Consider the following 17,500-nt stretch of genomic DNA (forward strand, 5'->3'; position numbering starts at 1 on the left):
TTTTCACAGAGGACTACCCCCTCACCCCCAACAACATAGACTCTCACATCTGGCCTAAAACCCTGCATTGTTTTGTACACTGGCAGCATGATTACCCAGTGAGGGGGGCCTTTCTTGTTCTCTGGCTCAGGGGCCCATTGAATTATGATCCGTCCTTGACTCCTACCGTGCAGCAGTCCCCAACAGAGTCATCAGCAGATTAGCCTACTACATCGCTTACCCACAATGATAGTAGCGCCAGTAAATCACTTCACAAATACCCTGACTGTGTTCACAAAACCATACCAAAATAGCAGATCAGTAAAACAATTTCTCCAATTGTAATACTCTACTACTGAATAGACATTATATGGAGTGTAGGTTACATAAACAGTCTTGAACTAAATCAACAATAGGCCTTCTGTCTGTGTGTTTATACACACAGAGTGTGAAGTGACAGAGTTGAGCCTAGGTACACATCACCTCAATCAAGTAAAACCAGCTTAGACTGTGCAATTCTTTGTGGCTGTTCCGGGTATGGTGTTTACATAATTTATGCAGACAATCAACTTTAGACTTCACTATCAAGTCAAGTCAAGTTGGTTTTATTGTCAATTTCTTTACATGCACTGGTCATACAAAGAATTGAAATTATGTTTCTTACTTTCCCATGCCATGCAGACATAGACATAGACTTTAGGTGTGGACATAGACAATTAGACATAGACAGTACACATACATTACACCTAGAGTACCTATCAACGTTGCTTCACACGAAAGAAGTTCACAAAGACACATTTTACAACAAATAAACTCTGCAAGTTCGGGAGAAGTAAGGAGCCGCTGCAGACTATGTGCGCCACTTCCATTTCCCTTTGATATTTGTGAATTAAATATCATCTCTACAAAACAAGAGGGTGGTGATGTTGTGGGTCAGGGGGCTTTAACCTTTTGACCTCTTCAGTTCCAACCATGTCATGGAAAATAACTTTATCTTTCTCTGGAATAGACAGAAACATGACAAGATTATATGAGGCAGGCCTCTGCAGAGTGTCAATGGGCAGCAGTAAAAACTCTCATCTCACTGGTGTCGTCAGAAGTGTGCAGGTTGGAACCTTCCTCCCTGAGAGAGCCCCGCGCTGGACTGGCCATCGGGCATACTTGGCATTTGCCCGGTGGACTGTTGATGATTTTGGCCTGGCCTTCCTCTTCGTGTAAAGGTATCAGTCCTCATGTCACTACAGCAAACCTCTTTAATTTTGGCTGTTGTGGTCAAAATAAGTCTTATTACATGACTAAAAATGTTGTCACAGGCTTCATTGTCTCTTTCAATGGGGCACCTAAGTCACGCCCTCTACTTCCTGGTTCATGGGGCAGGGGAAGTCAAAAAATAATTACTGGGCTTGAAAATTAGTGTTTTTTTTTACACCAATCCAAACCTTGGACCTCCACCTTTGCACCACAAATCCAAAAATCACTCATTTTAAAGCCCAGTATTCATTTTTTGACTCCCTCTGCCCCATGAACCAGGAAGTAGTAGGTGCCCCATGCCTGGCGGGTCAGTCTTGGCTGAATATGCCCGGCGGGCGACCTGATGTTTTGGCCCAGCCCAGCCCTTTTGAGAGAGCCCTGTGCTGAATCTGTGGGGTGAAGACAGACAAGCAATGGACTGCAGCCACTCCATTGCTCCTATTCTCTCATCTCTTTCACCATGTCCGAAGAGAATGATACACACGCACACATGCTTGCATGCACATGCGCGCACCTCATTGGGAAAACCATAAAAATGGAAGAGAAAGTGTTTCAGGATGTTTGAACAAGTTCCCTGACAACGTTTTTGAAGGATTCGGGAAAAACACTTAAGGATGGAACAGTAACAAGACTGATGTTCCACCTAACTCCAAACTTGTCCTCGCTACGCCAAAACTATTAGACCATTGCTCTGACACTATGGAAAATGGTTCAATAATATTTCATATTGCATTACACATATTAGAACAGTAAACAACATGGCACAACTTCAACTTAATGAAGGTTTACATTTTTTACTATTATAGATCGGGCTTGCCAAGGAGTAAAGATTGAACCAAAACTCTCTGATGCTTTGTGAAAACAAAACAAGTCTAATTTTACATTCCAGTGCCCATCTGACAGGCCCCTATTGGCTCTCTCTACTTGCGGCAGACTGCCCTCTACAAGACTTATTTATTATTCACACATGTTTTATAGTCCCTTGACTACGTATTTCATTACTGGACCTAATCTTGGGTTATGGGAATTTATTTCATTTTCTATTAGTGAATGATGAGGGGCAACTATATTAAACGACCTCACTGCAGCCTCCTGCAAGCATATGTATTTGTCCAGAGGCATCTACAAAGACATTACCGAGTCTGTTGTGCTCATAGTTGCTCCACACGCAAGAATGCCCTTGGCAGAGAAAGCATAATAAGATGCGATGACATTAATATTGTTATTTTTAAGATGGCCGTTATTATCACTAATATTCGTCCAAGTATTATTTGTACACGTAGTAATAGTCATACATATTTATGGTCTTGTTGGTGATGATGATGGGTTGCAATTATATCTTTTATGCCCAAAAATATCGAGTAGCACCCCAGTCCACATTTTCCTTTTAAAACATCACAGACTAATCACCCCAAACCACCCTGAGGGAAAACAAAATCACATAACTATAACTATGATGTCTCATGTATCTTCAGTGTACTTCACACAATATAAGGCAAGCTGTAAAAAGGGAGGAAAATAACAGGGCAAAGATATTTCAAAGGCTCTAATGCACAGTGTGCGACAAGACATTCCTACATTACTAAGCAGAGCTGCTTAAGGTGTTATAACACAGACCCATTCATCATCATCCCCCCACATGCTGATTGGGGAGAATCTCGCTATGCGCATCATCTGAGAGCAAATTGCGAAGAGCGGCCAGATTTGCAAAAAAATAACTCTGCATGAGATTAGAATGCTTCCAACTCCCACCACAAGAATATACATAATTATATTTGATGAATGCCTCTTCCACACTATTGGAGATGATTTTGAAATGTTAATACTGTGCCACTCTGGTAAAGAAGACACCACTAGATGTCCCTCTTGCCTAGTATTGTATAGTATTTTATCCATACATGACATGATGCACAACATTTGAAATAATAATTTTATTTTAAAATATTAAAATCAATGCCTGGACTTAAAATCTCACATTCAAACTTACAGTGTAGCACAGTAAAGTAGAAAATGTATTGTTGATACAATTGTGTACAACATGATGGACTCACAATTTACACCCAAAATTATGTATTAACTTTCCTTCACACAAACGTGAAAAACATGCTCCCAACTTTTTCTGGAGCATGTGAATACACCCCCCCCCCCAATTGGCAAATGGAATGGATGTGATAAAAAGATTGAAAATAGCTGCCCAGATTCATAAAAGCTTCAAAGTAATAGCAGTACTGGTAAAGGACGGGAAAGTACTGGCAAAGGGACGGATGGGCTGCGGTGGTCTTGTGCCGACCAGTCTGGAGGAAGTGGAGGGTGCTTTCTGATTTGTGCTTCTTAAGCTTTGATGTTACTTGGATCCTGCTCCCAGGACAAAAAGAACTTGGATGTGTGAGTTTAATCCAGTTTCAGTCACTGAAATGTTTGCCACTGGGAAACTCCCATTCCTATTGTGCCACAGCACACAGTGCACACAGCAAAATTGCACTTATGTGTAACCCAGACAGTGTGTCCGGGTGTTTCCTGCACTGCGTGGCAGGTAAGGTGAGACCTCTAATGTGCAGTGGTGGGTGGTAGGTCTTCATAGTGAAGAACATAGTAGTCGTGCACGTACATGAGGACTGCAAACGGCTGGCCAATGATGAGCGACATCCAGACGGCAGCGTTTCCATAGTTGCCCCTCAGAAACCGTCCCACAAAAAAAGCCAACGGAAGCTGAAAGACACAGAACACGCTGTCAGAGGACAACATAATCATAACACGGCAATGGGCATTCTGGCTCGGATGCTACAATCCAAGCACCACTTAGTGACTATTCAGAGTAGCCCTTAACCCAGCCATGTAAACCCAAGATAAGCAACAAACATGATGACAGAAAGTTCCAAAGTGCAGTTTCATTCTCAAGAAAAACACAGGGCTTTTCTATAGTATTAATGATAAAATGATCTCTTGGTCTAAAGCCAACACAGCCAAGCCTTTTAAAGGCTACTTTCTGTGTACTTTAAACAAAGTAATGCCACTGATCAGCTCTTCAACATAATTGAGCTTCTTAGAATTTTCCGACTTACTATCTGCACCAACTATGGGCACACATTTATGGTTTTACTTTGTTAATCATTATATGTGTGTTTGCTACATTTGTTATTAAGAGTCATCCTCTACTTCTAGTATGAAATGTAGTAGCCTATGTGTGCACAGAAATGTTTCCAAGACACATTTGTGACGATGTGACGAAGTACTATACCATACTGTGCTGTATAATGTTACATTGCTTTGTGTTTGTCCTTTAATTGGGCATGTGGCAGCAGGTTGCCTATCCTACAGCAGGACTGGACAAACACATCTGAAGCAAACTGCCCAGCCATGGCCTTATGGTTAGCAGGTTGGTCTTGCTCTTGAAATCAAAAGGTTTCACATATCACACTGCTGGGAAGAATGTGGCCTTGTCCATGGCTGAAGTGTCCCAGAGCAAGACACCTAACCCCACATTCAGGGACCGTAAACAATGCCCTGTTTCTGATTCAAGATTCAAGATTCAAGTTCAAGTTCCTGATTCAAGTTCTCTTGATAAAGGACTGAAGTGATCAACAGTCCATAATGACAGCATATCTAATGTATTAGAATGGACTTGATTTGTCCCCTGCAGGACCTCCGCGACCCCCAGTTTGGGAACCTCTGGTGTAATGTATTTTGTATATCAGAATGAGACACCTCCTCACCTGTGCCATCATGCCCATGAAGGCCCATAGTCGAAACATCCTCAGAGGCACACTCACCAGGTACTATCCAAGGAAAGACAAAAGGTAGAATCATTCATTAAATTCATTTATTTCATTTGTCAGTCTGTGACTTAAAAGCACATGCATGTGTTGTATATTGACATACAATGTACTGACAACAAAACGTTAATCTAGTACTTAGAACATTTGCTGAGTTCACCATAAGATGCTATTGCACAACTGAAATCGAATGGCTGCGTTGGGTGAAACCAATGCTTCAAAGTGATAGACGAAAATGCTGCAAACCATCCATCACACTTGTATTTCTGTTGCTCACGTTTTGTTTGTTCAGACTCTCACTTGAAGTAGGTTTGAACGACCGTAACATTGTGAGATACTAAAATGCTGGTGTAAGGGATGGAGCGTGGGATTTTTGTCTACTACCTGAAGTTGCTAAGTGAAAATTACTTTGGACAGACACATTTTTCACCTGACTGTGACAATGCACAGATTGGCCGTGGGATCAAGAGTACTGCAGGGCAAAGTGTGTGCTTATACTTCATATTGTTATCTTCCGCACACGGCAGGCTGCCTTATTGTTGGTTCATCTCTGAAGTGATCAGACATGTAGGGAACAGACTGCACTCGGTTTCTTCTTTCCTTTTTATTCATTCATTGCAGGGTCAGGCAGACGTTTCAGCTACAAGAGCCTTCAATGAATGAATAAGAAGAAAAGAAAATGGAAAAAGAAGAAACTGAGTGCGATCTATTCCCTACATGTATGACATCAGATACAAGACAATGCTATGCAGTATTATATACCTTATGTGCGTGTACCTCTGTGTCCCTTTTGGCACCTTGACCTTATATCACTGTGTGTCTCTGTTAATGTGTTGCATACACTGCATTACAGAAACCTTAAAACTGGGTTAATGATTGTAGCGCCCTCGGTCTCTCTCTGTCTCTCTCTGTGTGTGTGTGTTTGTGTGTGTGTGTGTGTGTGTGTGTGTGTGTGTGTGTGTGTGTGTGTGTGTGTGTGTTGTAGATGTGTGTGCAACCATGTGACTCAAAGTGTGAGTTGAATTTCAAAAGAATTTCAGCTTTGGCTCTCCAGAGACGGCGCCTCCTGGCCCCAGTGATGTCCTCTGAAGGTGAACTTTTTTGGGGGATAATAAAAAGGTTGTCCAAGAAGGGGGCGATATCTCACTCGCAACTTGCAGAAGCGTGGCCAGTCGGCCGGCTGGCCGGATGGAGGAAGGTTCCGCTCGGAACCCTCTCTTATCTTCACCAGCAGGAGGCCTGATACTGGCCCTACTCATGCTACTACACTCCTCACAATACACACACACACACACACACACACACACACACACACACACACACACACACACACACACACACACACACACACACACACACACACACACACACACACACACACACACACACACACAGGCACTGCTTCCACAACATTTCCCTCTCCGTCTCCGTCTCTCTCTCTCTCTCTTACACACACACAAAGGCTACAAACAGCACACTTACCCTCTCTGTTTTTCATACACACACACACGCAGGCGCATGCACACACAATCACACACACACACGAACACACACGCACCAATTACACACACACACACGCACGCACGCACACACACACACACACACACACCCGTACATCGCACACACATACACAGGCACTGCTTCCACTACATTACTCTCTCTCTCTCTCTCTCATACACACACAAAGGCTGCAAATACACACACATTACTTCCAGTACACACACACGTACGTGCGCGCGCACACACACACACACACATATGCATATGTGCACGCTACACGCACAAACACATGCACATACACACACACACACACACAGACAATACCCCGGCTCCTGCTTTACACTCATCCTCGCTTTGACCTTCAGCACCAGTGAAACTCACTGGAGAGCAGCCAAGTGCTTGTACAGACACTTAAGCTCTGGAACACCGATACAGTATATATGTATCCTCAAGCCCAGAAACAGGCCACTGGTGCACTAGACACTGCTGTGTGGACTGGGGACAAACACTGCTGCTTGGCCCCTTACTGACTGCTCAGGCACGGGCGGGTGACCACAGGTTACGGGATCTGATTGATCGTTTCCTTTGAGACTGAGCCACGGTTTCTAATAATGGTCAGTTGCCTGTGCTGCTTATATTTGTACTGGTAGCATGACTATGCAAAGCCCAGTAGAGCACACGTAGCAGACAGAAGTGTGTACATTGTACAGCATGACTACGTAGATGACATCGCTTTCGGAATGATAATGTGATAAGAACAGCTACTCGGATCACAAGTTATGTCAACGTGGCAATGAGGTGTACAATTATTGTTTGTTTAGTACATTGCATTACATTAAACTTAGCTGACTCTTTTCTCCAAAGCGACTTACAGTTATTTACAAGGTATTGCTTACAATACCTGGAGCAGTGTGAGGTTAGTGACCTTGCTCAAGGCCACCTCTGCTATGAAGTGAGATAGGGGGGTGGAAGATGGGGATTTGAAACCGCAACCCTCTGTTCTAAAGCCTCCTTAACCACAAGGCCACAGCTGCCCCATCTGATTTAAATGTGTCTTGCAGCTGTAGTGGCAGTTAATAGGTAATTAATGGGCAGGTAAAATATTGAAATATGTGTAAGCAAATATCCCGTTTTCTCCACAATAAAAGGAAGTAAAATCCCTTAAAAGCCAAAGTGTAAACCATCACTTCCCTTCTTTGAACTTTCCAGGGCCAAGAACGAAAAATGTGATGCCTTGCTGTTATGAGTTTATGATGTCATGTCGCGTGATAAGGGTTAAGCTGCGGGTACACCAAAAGTGACCTACGGTACCGGAGCCACAATTTCTCTATGGAGGGTCGGCACAAAAAGCGACCGAAGAGACCTGGGCGACCAGAGCGAATTTCAGTGATTTAAGTCAAGCTAATATTATGGTAAGGAGCTGTGACGCGGTTTGGCGAAAACCAATTGGAATGTTCATACCTGTATGTGGACAAGCAATGGGCCCCACACACCCCCACAAATCCCTCTTTTCGTGCATTGAATGCCTACAGTTTGTCCAGACATACGTACTCTATAAAGCTCTATGTGAATTTGTTAAAGGGACACTGTGGGAGATTTTTAGTTGTTTATTTCCAGAATCTATGCTGCCCATTCACTAATGTTACATTTTTCATGACTACTTACCACCACCATCAAATTCTAAGTATTCATTATGACTGGGAAAATTGCACTTTTCATACATGAAAAGGGGGATCTTCTCCATGGTCCGCCATTTTGAATTTCCAAAAATAGCCATTTTTAGCTGCAAAAATGACTCTACTTGGACCATACTAGAAAATATTTGTTTATTACTTAGAAAACTTTCATGTAAAGATCAAATTTGGCAATAGGCAGCCCGGTTTCAATGAGCAGCAGTTGCAGTATCTTTTTGACCATTTCCTGCACAGTGTCCCTGTGCCCCAGTGAGCGGGCCAACATTTCAAGATTGGAAGATTTTTGGAGGCCAAGGCTTTCAAGATTGCTCATTGTTGAGGCATCCAAATCAACACTTTGACGTTTAGAGTTCAACCCCTTTTCTTTGCTACTCACACATAGTATACTACACACAGTAGTATTTGCACAGACTGACTCACCTCATGAAAGAAGGCAGAGAGGAAGAAGACGGCAGACTGGCTGGCCCATTTGCTGGCACCTTTCCGTAGCAAGGGCTTGTAGAAGTGTCTGAGGACAGAGGAAGGAGACACAGCATACACTGTAAAACACTGCAAGCCAGTTTAACGTGAAAAGGTAAGTTGTCCTGTTGTCTTAAGCTTGTAAGTTAACTCGACTCAAGGCTTTCTTTTTTTGCAAATTGCAAGAAAGTTTTAAAAAACGTACCTAAATAAATGAAAAAAAAACCCTTAATGGCTCTTTTAAATGAGGAATGATGTTGCAACTCTCTCACAAGTATAGTATACGAACATCGTCATACTCACCGAAGACACCATTTATGGACGGGAATATTCCAGTTTTGCCAAAAATATGTGACCGTCTCAGAATTCCTAATAGGCATACAAGAGGTTGGATTATGAAATACAGTATGTATGAAGTCAACACTGACGGAAGAAAAAAATGAAATATCACACAGTAACATACTGTACATAGGATGATTCAGGAAATGATCTAAGATGTTTCAGCTACATGAGAGGAAGTATTCTGCTGTTATCAGACATACACAGGTGAACCGCTACTTACCACCAGTCCCTGTAGAACTCCCTATCCCCGAACTGCAGCACCTCCGCCATGAAGTTCATCGAGGAGTGAAAGAACCAGTAGAAGAAGATGAGCCAGATCAGATGGTTGGGAACCTGCAAACACACACACACACACACACACACACACACACACACACACACACACACACACACACACACACACACACACACACACACACACACACACACACCCACACCCACACACACACACACACACACACACACACACACAGATCAAGTGGTTGGGAACCTGGACACAGAGGATAAGAGAAGTCCTATGAAAGGCAAAGCCTTGAGGCTTGGGGGGTGTACGATAGGAGTGATGGGAGACCAGGAGAGGAGGAGAGGAGATATGGGAGAGAAAAGAGGGAAAGGAGAGAGAGGAGAGGAGAGGAGGAGACCAGTGGGGAGGGGAGAGAAGGAGAAGAGAGCGGAGGAGATGAGGAGACGAGAGGAGAGGATAGGAGATGAGTGGAGGAGAGAGGAGAAGAGAAGAGGGAGCTCGGGAACCTGGACACGGAGGATAAGAGGAGCTCGGCACTTAACTACACAGCAACTTTTATGGTGTTGATTGAACAATTAGAAAGTATAATTCATCACTCATAGTGTAGTTCCTACTCGGTTACTACATTACTGTGTGGACAGGCAGGTTAAGAGGAGCTCTGCACTTACTGCACAGCAACTTTTTTATTTTATTTTTTAACATTTTTTATTGAGCAGAAAGATATAAAAGAGGTACAAAACAGAAAAAAACTATATACAGTAGGGGAAGTGAGCTCATCAAATAACATAAATGATTCCAAACATGACCAGCAACTTTTGTGGTGTTGATTGAACAATTAGATAGTATAATTCATCTCTCAAAATTGTATGCCCTACTCTGTGAATGTTGAATAAGACCAACATCACTGCGTGGATAGGGAGGATGAGCTCTGCACCGACTTTGTACTGCAGTCTGAGCTGGACAGACATGACAAGTTAACACTTAGGGAGTCGAATTTTAACACCAAACCAAACACCAAAAATGTGTAGATTAGTTTCTGCCCTGACTGTGGTCTGTGTTTGCTTTCAAGGCCATGAAAAATAAAGATAAACTTCAACAAATATGAGGAGATAAATTCATATCTGAAGAATGGATTTTATATTTTATTTTCACTGAAACTAAAAGTCTGTCTGACGTGAGTATGCCCTCTGAAGTATAAATGCTGCATGTACATGCAATGGACCGATATCGCTCAGATTTGAAAAGGATTTGAAATGAACGGAACTGGTTCCATTGAACGATTTTAATTCCAGGATGAGAACACTTGAGAGAATTGTTTTAATTGATTTGTTATTTCTTTACCTGACTTGTTATTTTAATGCAAGTGACATTTTAATTTTGTATATTGTGTTGACACTTGGCCAGGGCACCCTTGTAAAAGATTTTTTTTATCTCCTTTCCTGGTAAAATAAAGGTCAAATAATAATTTAGTTTAAGTGTGTGACAATATGTTGATCAATACTCTCCAATTATTCCTAGTCAATTCACCCTTTACAAGTTCAGACATGAATCAGCAAGTTACAGCAACTGCATTCATTTTTTATCACAATAACACTGGCCCACTTACTGCAAGTCTCAGAAGACGTTCCACCATTCTAGAAAAATCCATTTCCTGAACGAAAAAGTAGTGACATTATGTTCAGTCATTCTGTGAGACATCTTTCTTTCAAACTAAACAAATATTTGGAATATCTGAAGTATTATACGGTACCTGCAATGGTTTCATTGAACTCTGAATAACCGGAACCATCCACTGTCAAATAGACAACAGTCATTTACTTGCAAGTTAAAATTAATTGTGTTTCATGTGCAAGCGCATTTTCAAAACATAATGTACCTGTTGTATTAAACCAACCAACAGCTGTGTGAGCAGGAGCTGCAATGGAAAAGCAGAGAGAAGCAAATAAAGAGGAGAACAAGACAACTGTCACATGACCCTCTGGCTTTAATGAGGCCAGAAATGAGGACTTACTGTACAGTTGATTTTGCATCCATTTATTTATAGTACGTAAGTAAGAAAGTACATTTTATTTATAAAGCACATTTTACAAACAGTGAAAACTGACTGTATTGCTGGACAGTGTCTGACTAGAGGGGGAACTAAAAATAGATAACTAAATGTAAGCAATAAAGCATTTATCTTTCTTTGAGCCAGGGAGTAACACTTTATTTGACGGTTTCTACATGCATAAAGTTTGTAACTATACAAACTATACTTACACACATTGTACACATCTAATTCTACCTCTCAGCCCAAATCTAAGGTGCAGTGTAAGATATTCTCACAAGCCGTTTCACATTCTGTTAAGCTGTACCTACGTGGAATTAATGGGTTACACTTTACTTGACGGCAGCGTCATATGTATGACATAACAGTGTCATAATAGTGTGAGAACAGTGTCATGACACAGTCATGGATGAGTCATAAACATTATATCAATGTCATTAATTAACGTTGGTCAATGTTCATGAAAAGTTGACATTGTTAGGGGCTGTCTTTACCATAACCGAAAGTCACTTCATGACAGTCATAAACTGTTTATGACATTGACTTAATGTTTATGACACATGAATTACTGCGTTACGACACTGTTATGACACTTATGTCATATGTATGACACCGACGTCAAGTAAAGTGATACCAATTAATGTGACAGGAACCTTAAAATAAAGTGGAACCTAATATTGTCCTTATCATGGTGATTGCTTTAGTTGTTATTGTCATCACCATCTCAAACAGCCTGCGCAGCAGAAAGCCCATCCGAATCCGTGGAGATCGAGGGAAGTTCAGCTCGTAGCAGAGTGTCGGTGCAAACACAAAATAATACAGGTCTGGAATTAGAACAAAAAAGGAGTCTGTTGAAAGTACAATTTAATCATGGTGTGTGTGTGTGTGTGTGTGTGTGTGTGTGTGTGTGTGTGTGTGTGTGTGTGTGTGTGTGTGTGTGTGTGTGTGTGTAATGCAATGTGCAAAGTGCAATGTGCAATGTTTCTGTCCATGCATACGATTGTGTGTGCTCGTGTTTGTTGTTTGCATGTGGTGGGAAATGCGTGACCCTGTTGTTTACCTCGCAGGGAGAGGTTGCCAGGGTAAGAGACGTGTTGAGCCTGGGACGAGCTGCCCACCGTCGGGGAGGACGGACCTGCCGGTGGGGGACGGGGAACAGAACGTGACTCAGATGAACTATTTTGCTCACCGCAGCCATATGTTACTGGACACGCATGACCGCTGTCAACAAAACAGCACAGCCAGAGGCCTTCAGCCTCTCCCCAAATTAGCCCTGGCACCGGGGTTGCCAGATGTGACTGAGGATGACTTCCAGCACAGAAAATACTCAAAAATCCTAGCCAATTTGAACCAAATTCTATTCATTTCTATGGCCATATTGCCCTTTTTACCTCCCCGATGACCTTTTTTACTCGCAGACGGCCATCCCAAACAGCCAAATTGGCCAGGGATCCGCCCAATCTGGCAACACTGCCTGGCACGGCAGCCCTGCTGTTCATGTTGATGATGCTGCTGATGCAGCTGGTGAGGCGGTTCCCCATTTCATGCAGCAGGGGGCAGCAGAGTGAGGCCTTTCAGGGGGCCCTTTCACTTCCATGGCGGCCGGTGCGGCACCGTTTGAATGTTTACAGTAAAAATAGCTCTGAGATGTCCATCAAGGGCACTCAGCAACTGGGTCACAGGTGTACGGCAGACACCAGCAAGACACGCACAGTACAGTACAGTACACACACGTACGCACAAAGGTGTGGGCACATACACACGCACACATGCCTATGAGCGCACACGTGCACACACACACACACACACACACACACACACACACACACACACACACACACACACACACACACACACACACACACACACACACACACACACACACACGCACACACGCACACACACACACACACACACACACACAAAGTGGGGCTATAATTTTTGCGCAGTAAAAGACTACTGCTTACTTGAATCTGGGAAAAGCTGTTTGAGATTGAGAGAGATTGAGAGAGAGAGAGAGAGAGAGAGAGAGAGAGAGAGAGAGAGAGAGAGAGAGAGAGAGAGAGAGAGAGAGAGAACATCGAGAAAAGACAATATATTGTAGTCCAGGTGACCGCTGTAGTCTTAAGTGCTGGTATGGAGGAGAGACGAGTCCAGGTGCAGAGCATTTACTCACATGAGAGTGACCGGGAGAGAGTGCGTGCTTTGGCCTGTCTCCTCTCTCGACACCACTTGTTCACGTCCTTGTAGGAGTAGAGTTTCAGGAGCAGGATGGTGTACACACCCAGGGCAAAGGCTCCACCCACTGAAACAACAAGCAAAATCAAAATAAAAAGGTTCAAAACAGATCAAAACAAGCCTCAACAGATGCTACCATGTCTATTTTTATATGTTCTTTTTGGCATGTAACTAAACCGATGCCCAAAAAGAGCTGTGAGGACAAGTCACTGTTTTTTTTTACACTTGGCCTCCCTGGTCAACCAAGCCCGCAGCACAACACAGTTCCCAATTTCCACGCCAGGTCATGCGTCAGACTTCTGTTTCACCAGTTGGGCGCCTCGTATTTTTCCACTTGCTCCCTTGTTTAAGTGAAATTTAGCGCTACAGTGCTGCTTGCCGAACCGTGAGCAAAGCCGATGCCATCTCTTCCCCTCTCTCTCCCTCCCTTCCTCATCTTTCTATCGCAGGCATGAGTCTCCCTCTCTCTCTCTCTCTCTCTCTCTCTCTCTCTCTCTCTCTCTCTCTCTCTCTCTCTAGCCACATCCTTCCATCGCAGGCGTGGGTCTGGGTCTGGCACGGCTGGCCCCTTGCGTCTGATGGCCCACCGCTGCTTTATCAATCGCTGCCATATGCTGAGTGGAACCGGCCCATGTTGCATGCTGGCCGGCCCTCCGGAGGGAATGGGCAACGCTCGCTGCCTGCCTGGCTGGCTGGCAGGCCCCGGTGCCAGGGACCCCGCGAGGGCCGGCCGGCCGGTGTGGGGTTGGTTGGTTGGTTGGTTGGTTGGTGGTGGTTGGTGGCACGGCAGCGCTCTGCTCTGCTCTCCCCTGACCTTGCTGTGTGCACAGGGGGACTCTGCGTGAGCTTACGAGCGCCAGATGGTCCATCTCCGTCACCTCCCACCGTGTCGGCAGATGAGGAGGAACAGAACAGGCGCGCCGACAGAGAAAAGGTAAAGAGTTGGGTGGGTGGCGTAGGGGGGGGAGTGGGATAGGATGTAAAGGAGGAGGAGGCTGTACTCTGCTCTGCTTTCCCCCTTCCTTCCTTTAGGATATACGTGGGCCCGACCCCATGGTGAGCTAGGGAGCTGCACGACACGTGTGTGTGCTGCATGGCCTCTGCACGTACTATATGTGCGTGCGTGTGTATGAGTGTGTGTGTGTGTGTGTATGCCTTATTTGAGTGGGAGTGAAATATGCACAGCACAAGGTTTTTACTTTAGTGTTTTTATTTTTTTGTAGGGCTCCGCCGGTAAGGGGTAGTGTGGTGTGGTATAGTGTGCCGATATGACGGGGAGCTGAGAGACCGTTAGCAGGTGTTGCTGTGAGAGGAGCTGAGCTGAAACAAAGGGAAAGCGACACCCAGGGCTTTGAGAAGGGGTGGCGGGTTGGGTGGGGGCGGTTGGGAGGGGGTTGATGCTGAGACAGCAGCCGCCGCCGAGTCCACACCTGACAAAGCTGCTTCTCTCTTCTCTTCTCCTCTCCTCTCCTCTCCTCTCCTCTCCTCTCCTCTCCTCTCCTCTCCTCTCCTCTCCTCTCCTCTCTCCCCTCCTCTCCGCACTCCTCCTCTCCTCTCCTCTCCTCTCCTATCTCCTCTCCTCTCTTCTCCTCTCCTCTCCTCTCCTCTGCTGCGGGCTGGAAAACACAGACCATAGGAGCCAGCTGCTAGCGAGCCGTGCCTTGCTGCGTTGCTCCGCTCCACTCTACTCTCTTCTCTGGCACAGTGGTCCAACATCAAAAGGCCCCTTTTAACAATGACGCCTTTTGCGAAATGACAAGTTAAGCAGTTCTCGCATTAATCAGTTGGGCTCTGTATATGTGGACTGGATGCAGTTCAAGTCTCCTGCATGAATGCATGCACAGACACACACACACACACGCGCACATACACACACACACACACACACACACACACACACACACACACACACACACACACACACACACACACACACACACACACACACGTCAAGGCACATGCCTACAGCACTTACAGTTGATTAGCTGACCAGAGTTCCCCAGCAAAGTCATGAACATTATGAAGTTGAACGTATAGATATTATATTTATATGGCTGTAAAGAAAAGCCTTTAACAAACCAATATTCACTGCTAAGAAATATTCAATCCAAAGCAACAGCACTGCTTGTTAACTGTGTAGGGAGAGTGGGTCACATCCCTTACAAAAATTAACCATGTTAAATCATGGTTTACATGTTTTTTTGACTATGGTCCAATCATGGTTTGTCTAGGGTTTAACTATACCCTTATGAAAAATAACCATGGTTTTACTCTGAAAACTAACCATAGTTTTACCACGGTTTATAGTTACTCATTAAATAACACTTAGCTGACACTTTTTATCCAAAGCGTGTATTGTTGACAGTCCTTGGAACAATGAGGGGTTAGGTACCTTGCTCAAGGGCACTTCAAGCCTTGGATGGAGGTGTAGGGAGAGGCATGGGTGGGATTCGAACCTGCAACTCTGTGATTGTCAGTCCCTCACTATTACAACATGGCTGACCACAAGTAGTTATCCATGGTTCTCATGTTTTTTTGCGTAACTACAAAACCCACAATTAACCATGGTTAGTTTTCATAGTAAAACAATGGTTAAACCACAGTCAGGAACCGTTTTCATGGTTACCCAAAAAATATGGATAAACCATGGTAATACTATGGTTGGTTCAGGGTACTTAGAGTAACCATGACAAACCATGGTAGATTTACTTAAGGGATGACCATAGGTATTTCCAATAAGTCAGAGACATCCTTCTCCAGTGGTTGTCATTGTCTGGGAGGTGTCAGACAGCGAGAGTCAGGGGTGGAGCTATAGGCAGGGAAAGCAGGGCATTTGCCCCCAGGCGCAGGGCCCTCCTCTATTGTCAAACCGTGACGCCCCTACTCCTGGCCACTGGCTGTGGTGCCGCAGGGCCTGCTCACATGGCTCAGTGTCAGAGGGGCTTGACAGGTGTCAGGTACCTCTCTCTCTCTCTCTCTCTCTCTCTCTCTCTCTCTCCCTCTCTCTCTCTCTCTCTGATGGCAACAGTGGTGTTGCCCTCTTGCCTGTTGGAGCTGCTGACCACACAGAATATAGCGTCTCGTTGATTGTGCTGGTGTAGATCCTTTTCCCCTCTGCTACCTGTCAGTAACTGTCACAAGTGAAACCATCTGTATTGACTGTCCATATATACAGTACTGTATGTAGGTCACATAGTTCATATCTCCGGGACGGTAAATTCACATGCTTTGCCAGAAACCAGAAAGTTTACATGCCCATAACAATTGAAGAGAAAAAACAGCAGTAAGAAAGTGAAAATGAAAACCCAACAGGGAAACTCCAACTCCCAGTGTCATTGTGAAATAGCACTCCACAGCACACAAGTGAACACTGCACACAACAAAGTTGCATTTATGCATCACCTGTGCAAGGGGGCAGCCCCCAATGGCGCCCGAAAGGGAGCAGTGCGGCGGGACGGTACCATGCTCAGGGTACCTCAGTCATGGAGGAGGATGAGGGAGAGCACTGGTATATGTATATACTGCATGTACTATACTGTATTGTGAAACTCATTTATAGGATCTTATCTTGATAATAAAAAATATGCATCTCTATAAAAAACAAGTTTCTCATGATTTCAGTCCATTGGTGATTTGATAGTCAAGAATGGGTCACGGTGCAAGATCACACTACAAGATCACAGAATGCGCATACAGTATTGGATTAAAACCAGCAAAGGTATCACACACGTTTGCATGCATGAATTCCGTTTTCATCAGTGGCATAACTCAACATTTGTTTGGGGTTTTTTCACGAACCATGACTGATCACCTAAAAAGTGTCCAGCAATGTACTGTTGATATGGAGAGAGGCAGCCCCTATGGGAAATAATTAGTGTTAGTGGTTGTGGCAGGCTGTGTTGCATTGTGGTGTGTGTGTGTGCGCGCGTGTGTGTGTGTGTGTGTGTGTGTGTGTGTGTGTGTGTGTGTGTGT

General features: G+C 44.3%; 1 protein-coding gene across 1 annotated transcript in view; it reads right to left on the reverse strand.

The window, feature by feature from the left end:
* Nucleotides 1-3,165: 3,165 nt before the first annotated feature.
* dgat1b (diacylglycerol O-acyltransferase 1b) overlaps nt 3,166-17,500 on the reverse strand; it is a 33,191-nt gene continuing 18,856 nt past the window's right edge. Inside the window, exons 7-17 of the mRNA XM_063199781.1 lie at nt 13,466-13,594; nt 12,350-12,424; nt 12,010-12,113; nt 11,119-11,157; nt 10,993-11,034; nt 10,849-10,893; nt 9,219-9,331; nt 8,960-9,025; nt 8,618-8,705; nt 4,944-5,006; nt 3,166-3,939 (exon numbers count right to left, since the gene is read on the reverse strand). Coding sequence (XP_063055851.1) covers nt 3,778-3,939; nt 4,944-5,006; nt 8,618-8,705; nt 8,960-9,025; nt 9,219-9,331; nt 10,849-10,893; nt 10,993-11,034; nt 11,119-11,157; nt 12,010-12,113; nt 12,350-12,424; nt 13,466-13,594 — 926 coding nt within the window. The 3' untranslated portion in view covers nt 3,166-3,777. The remainder of the gene's footprint in view (nt 3,940-4,943; nt 5,007-8,617; nt 8,706-8,959; nt 9,026-9,218; nt 9,332-10,848; nt 10,894-10,992; nt 11,035-11,118; nt 11,158-12,009; nt 12,114-12,349; nt 12,425-13,465; nt 13,595-17,500) is intronic.

The sequence above is a fragment of the Engraulis encrasicolus genome, chromosome 5, assembly GCF_034702125.1.
Source record: "Engraulis encrasicolus isolate BLACKSEA-1 chromosome 5, IST_EnEncr_1.0, whole genome shotgun sequence".
Lineage (NCBI taxonomy): Eukaryota > Metazoa > Chordata > Actinopteri > Clupeiformes > Engraulidae > Engraulis > Engraulis encrasicolus.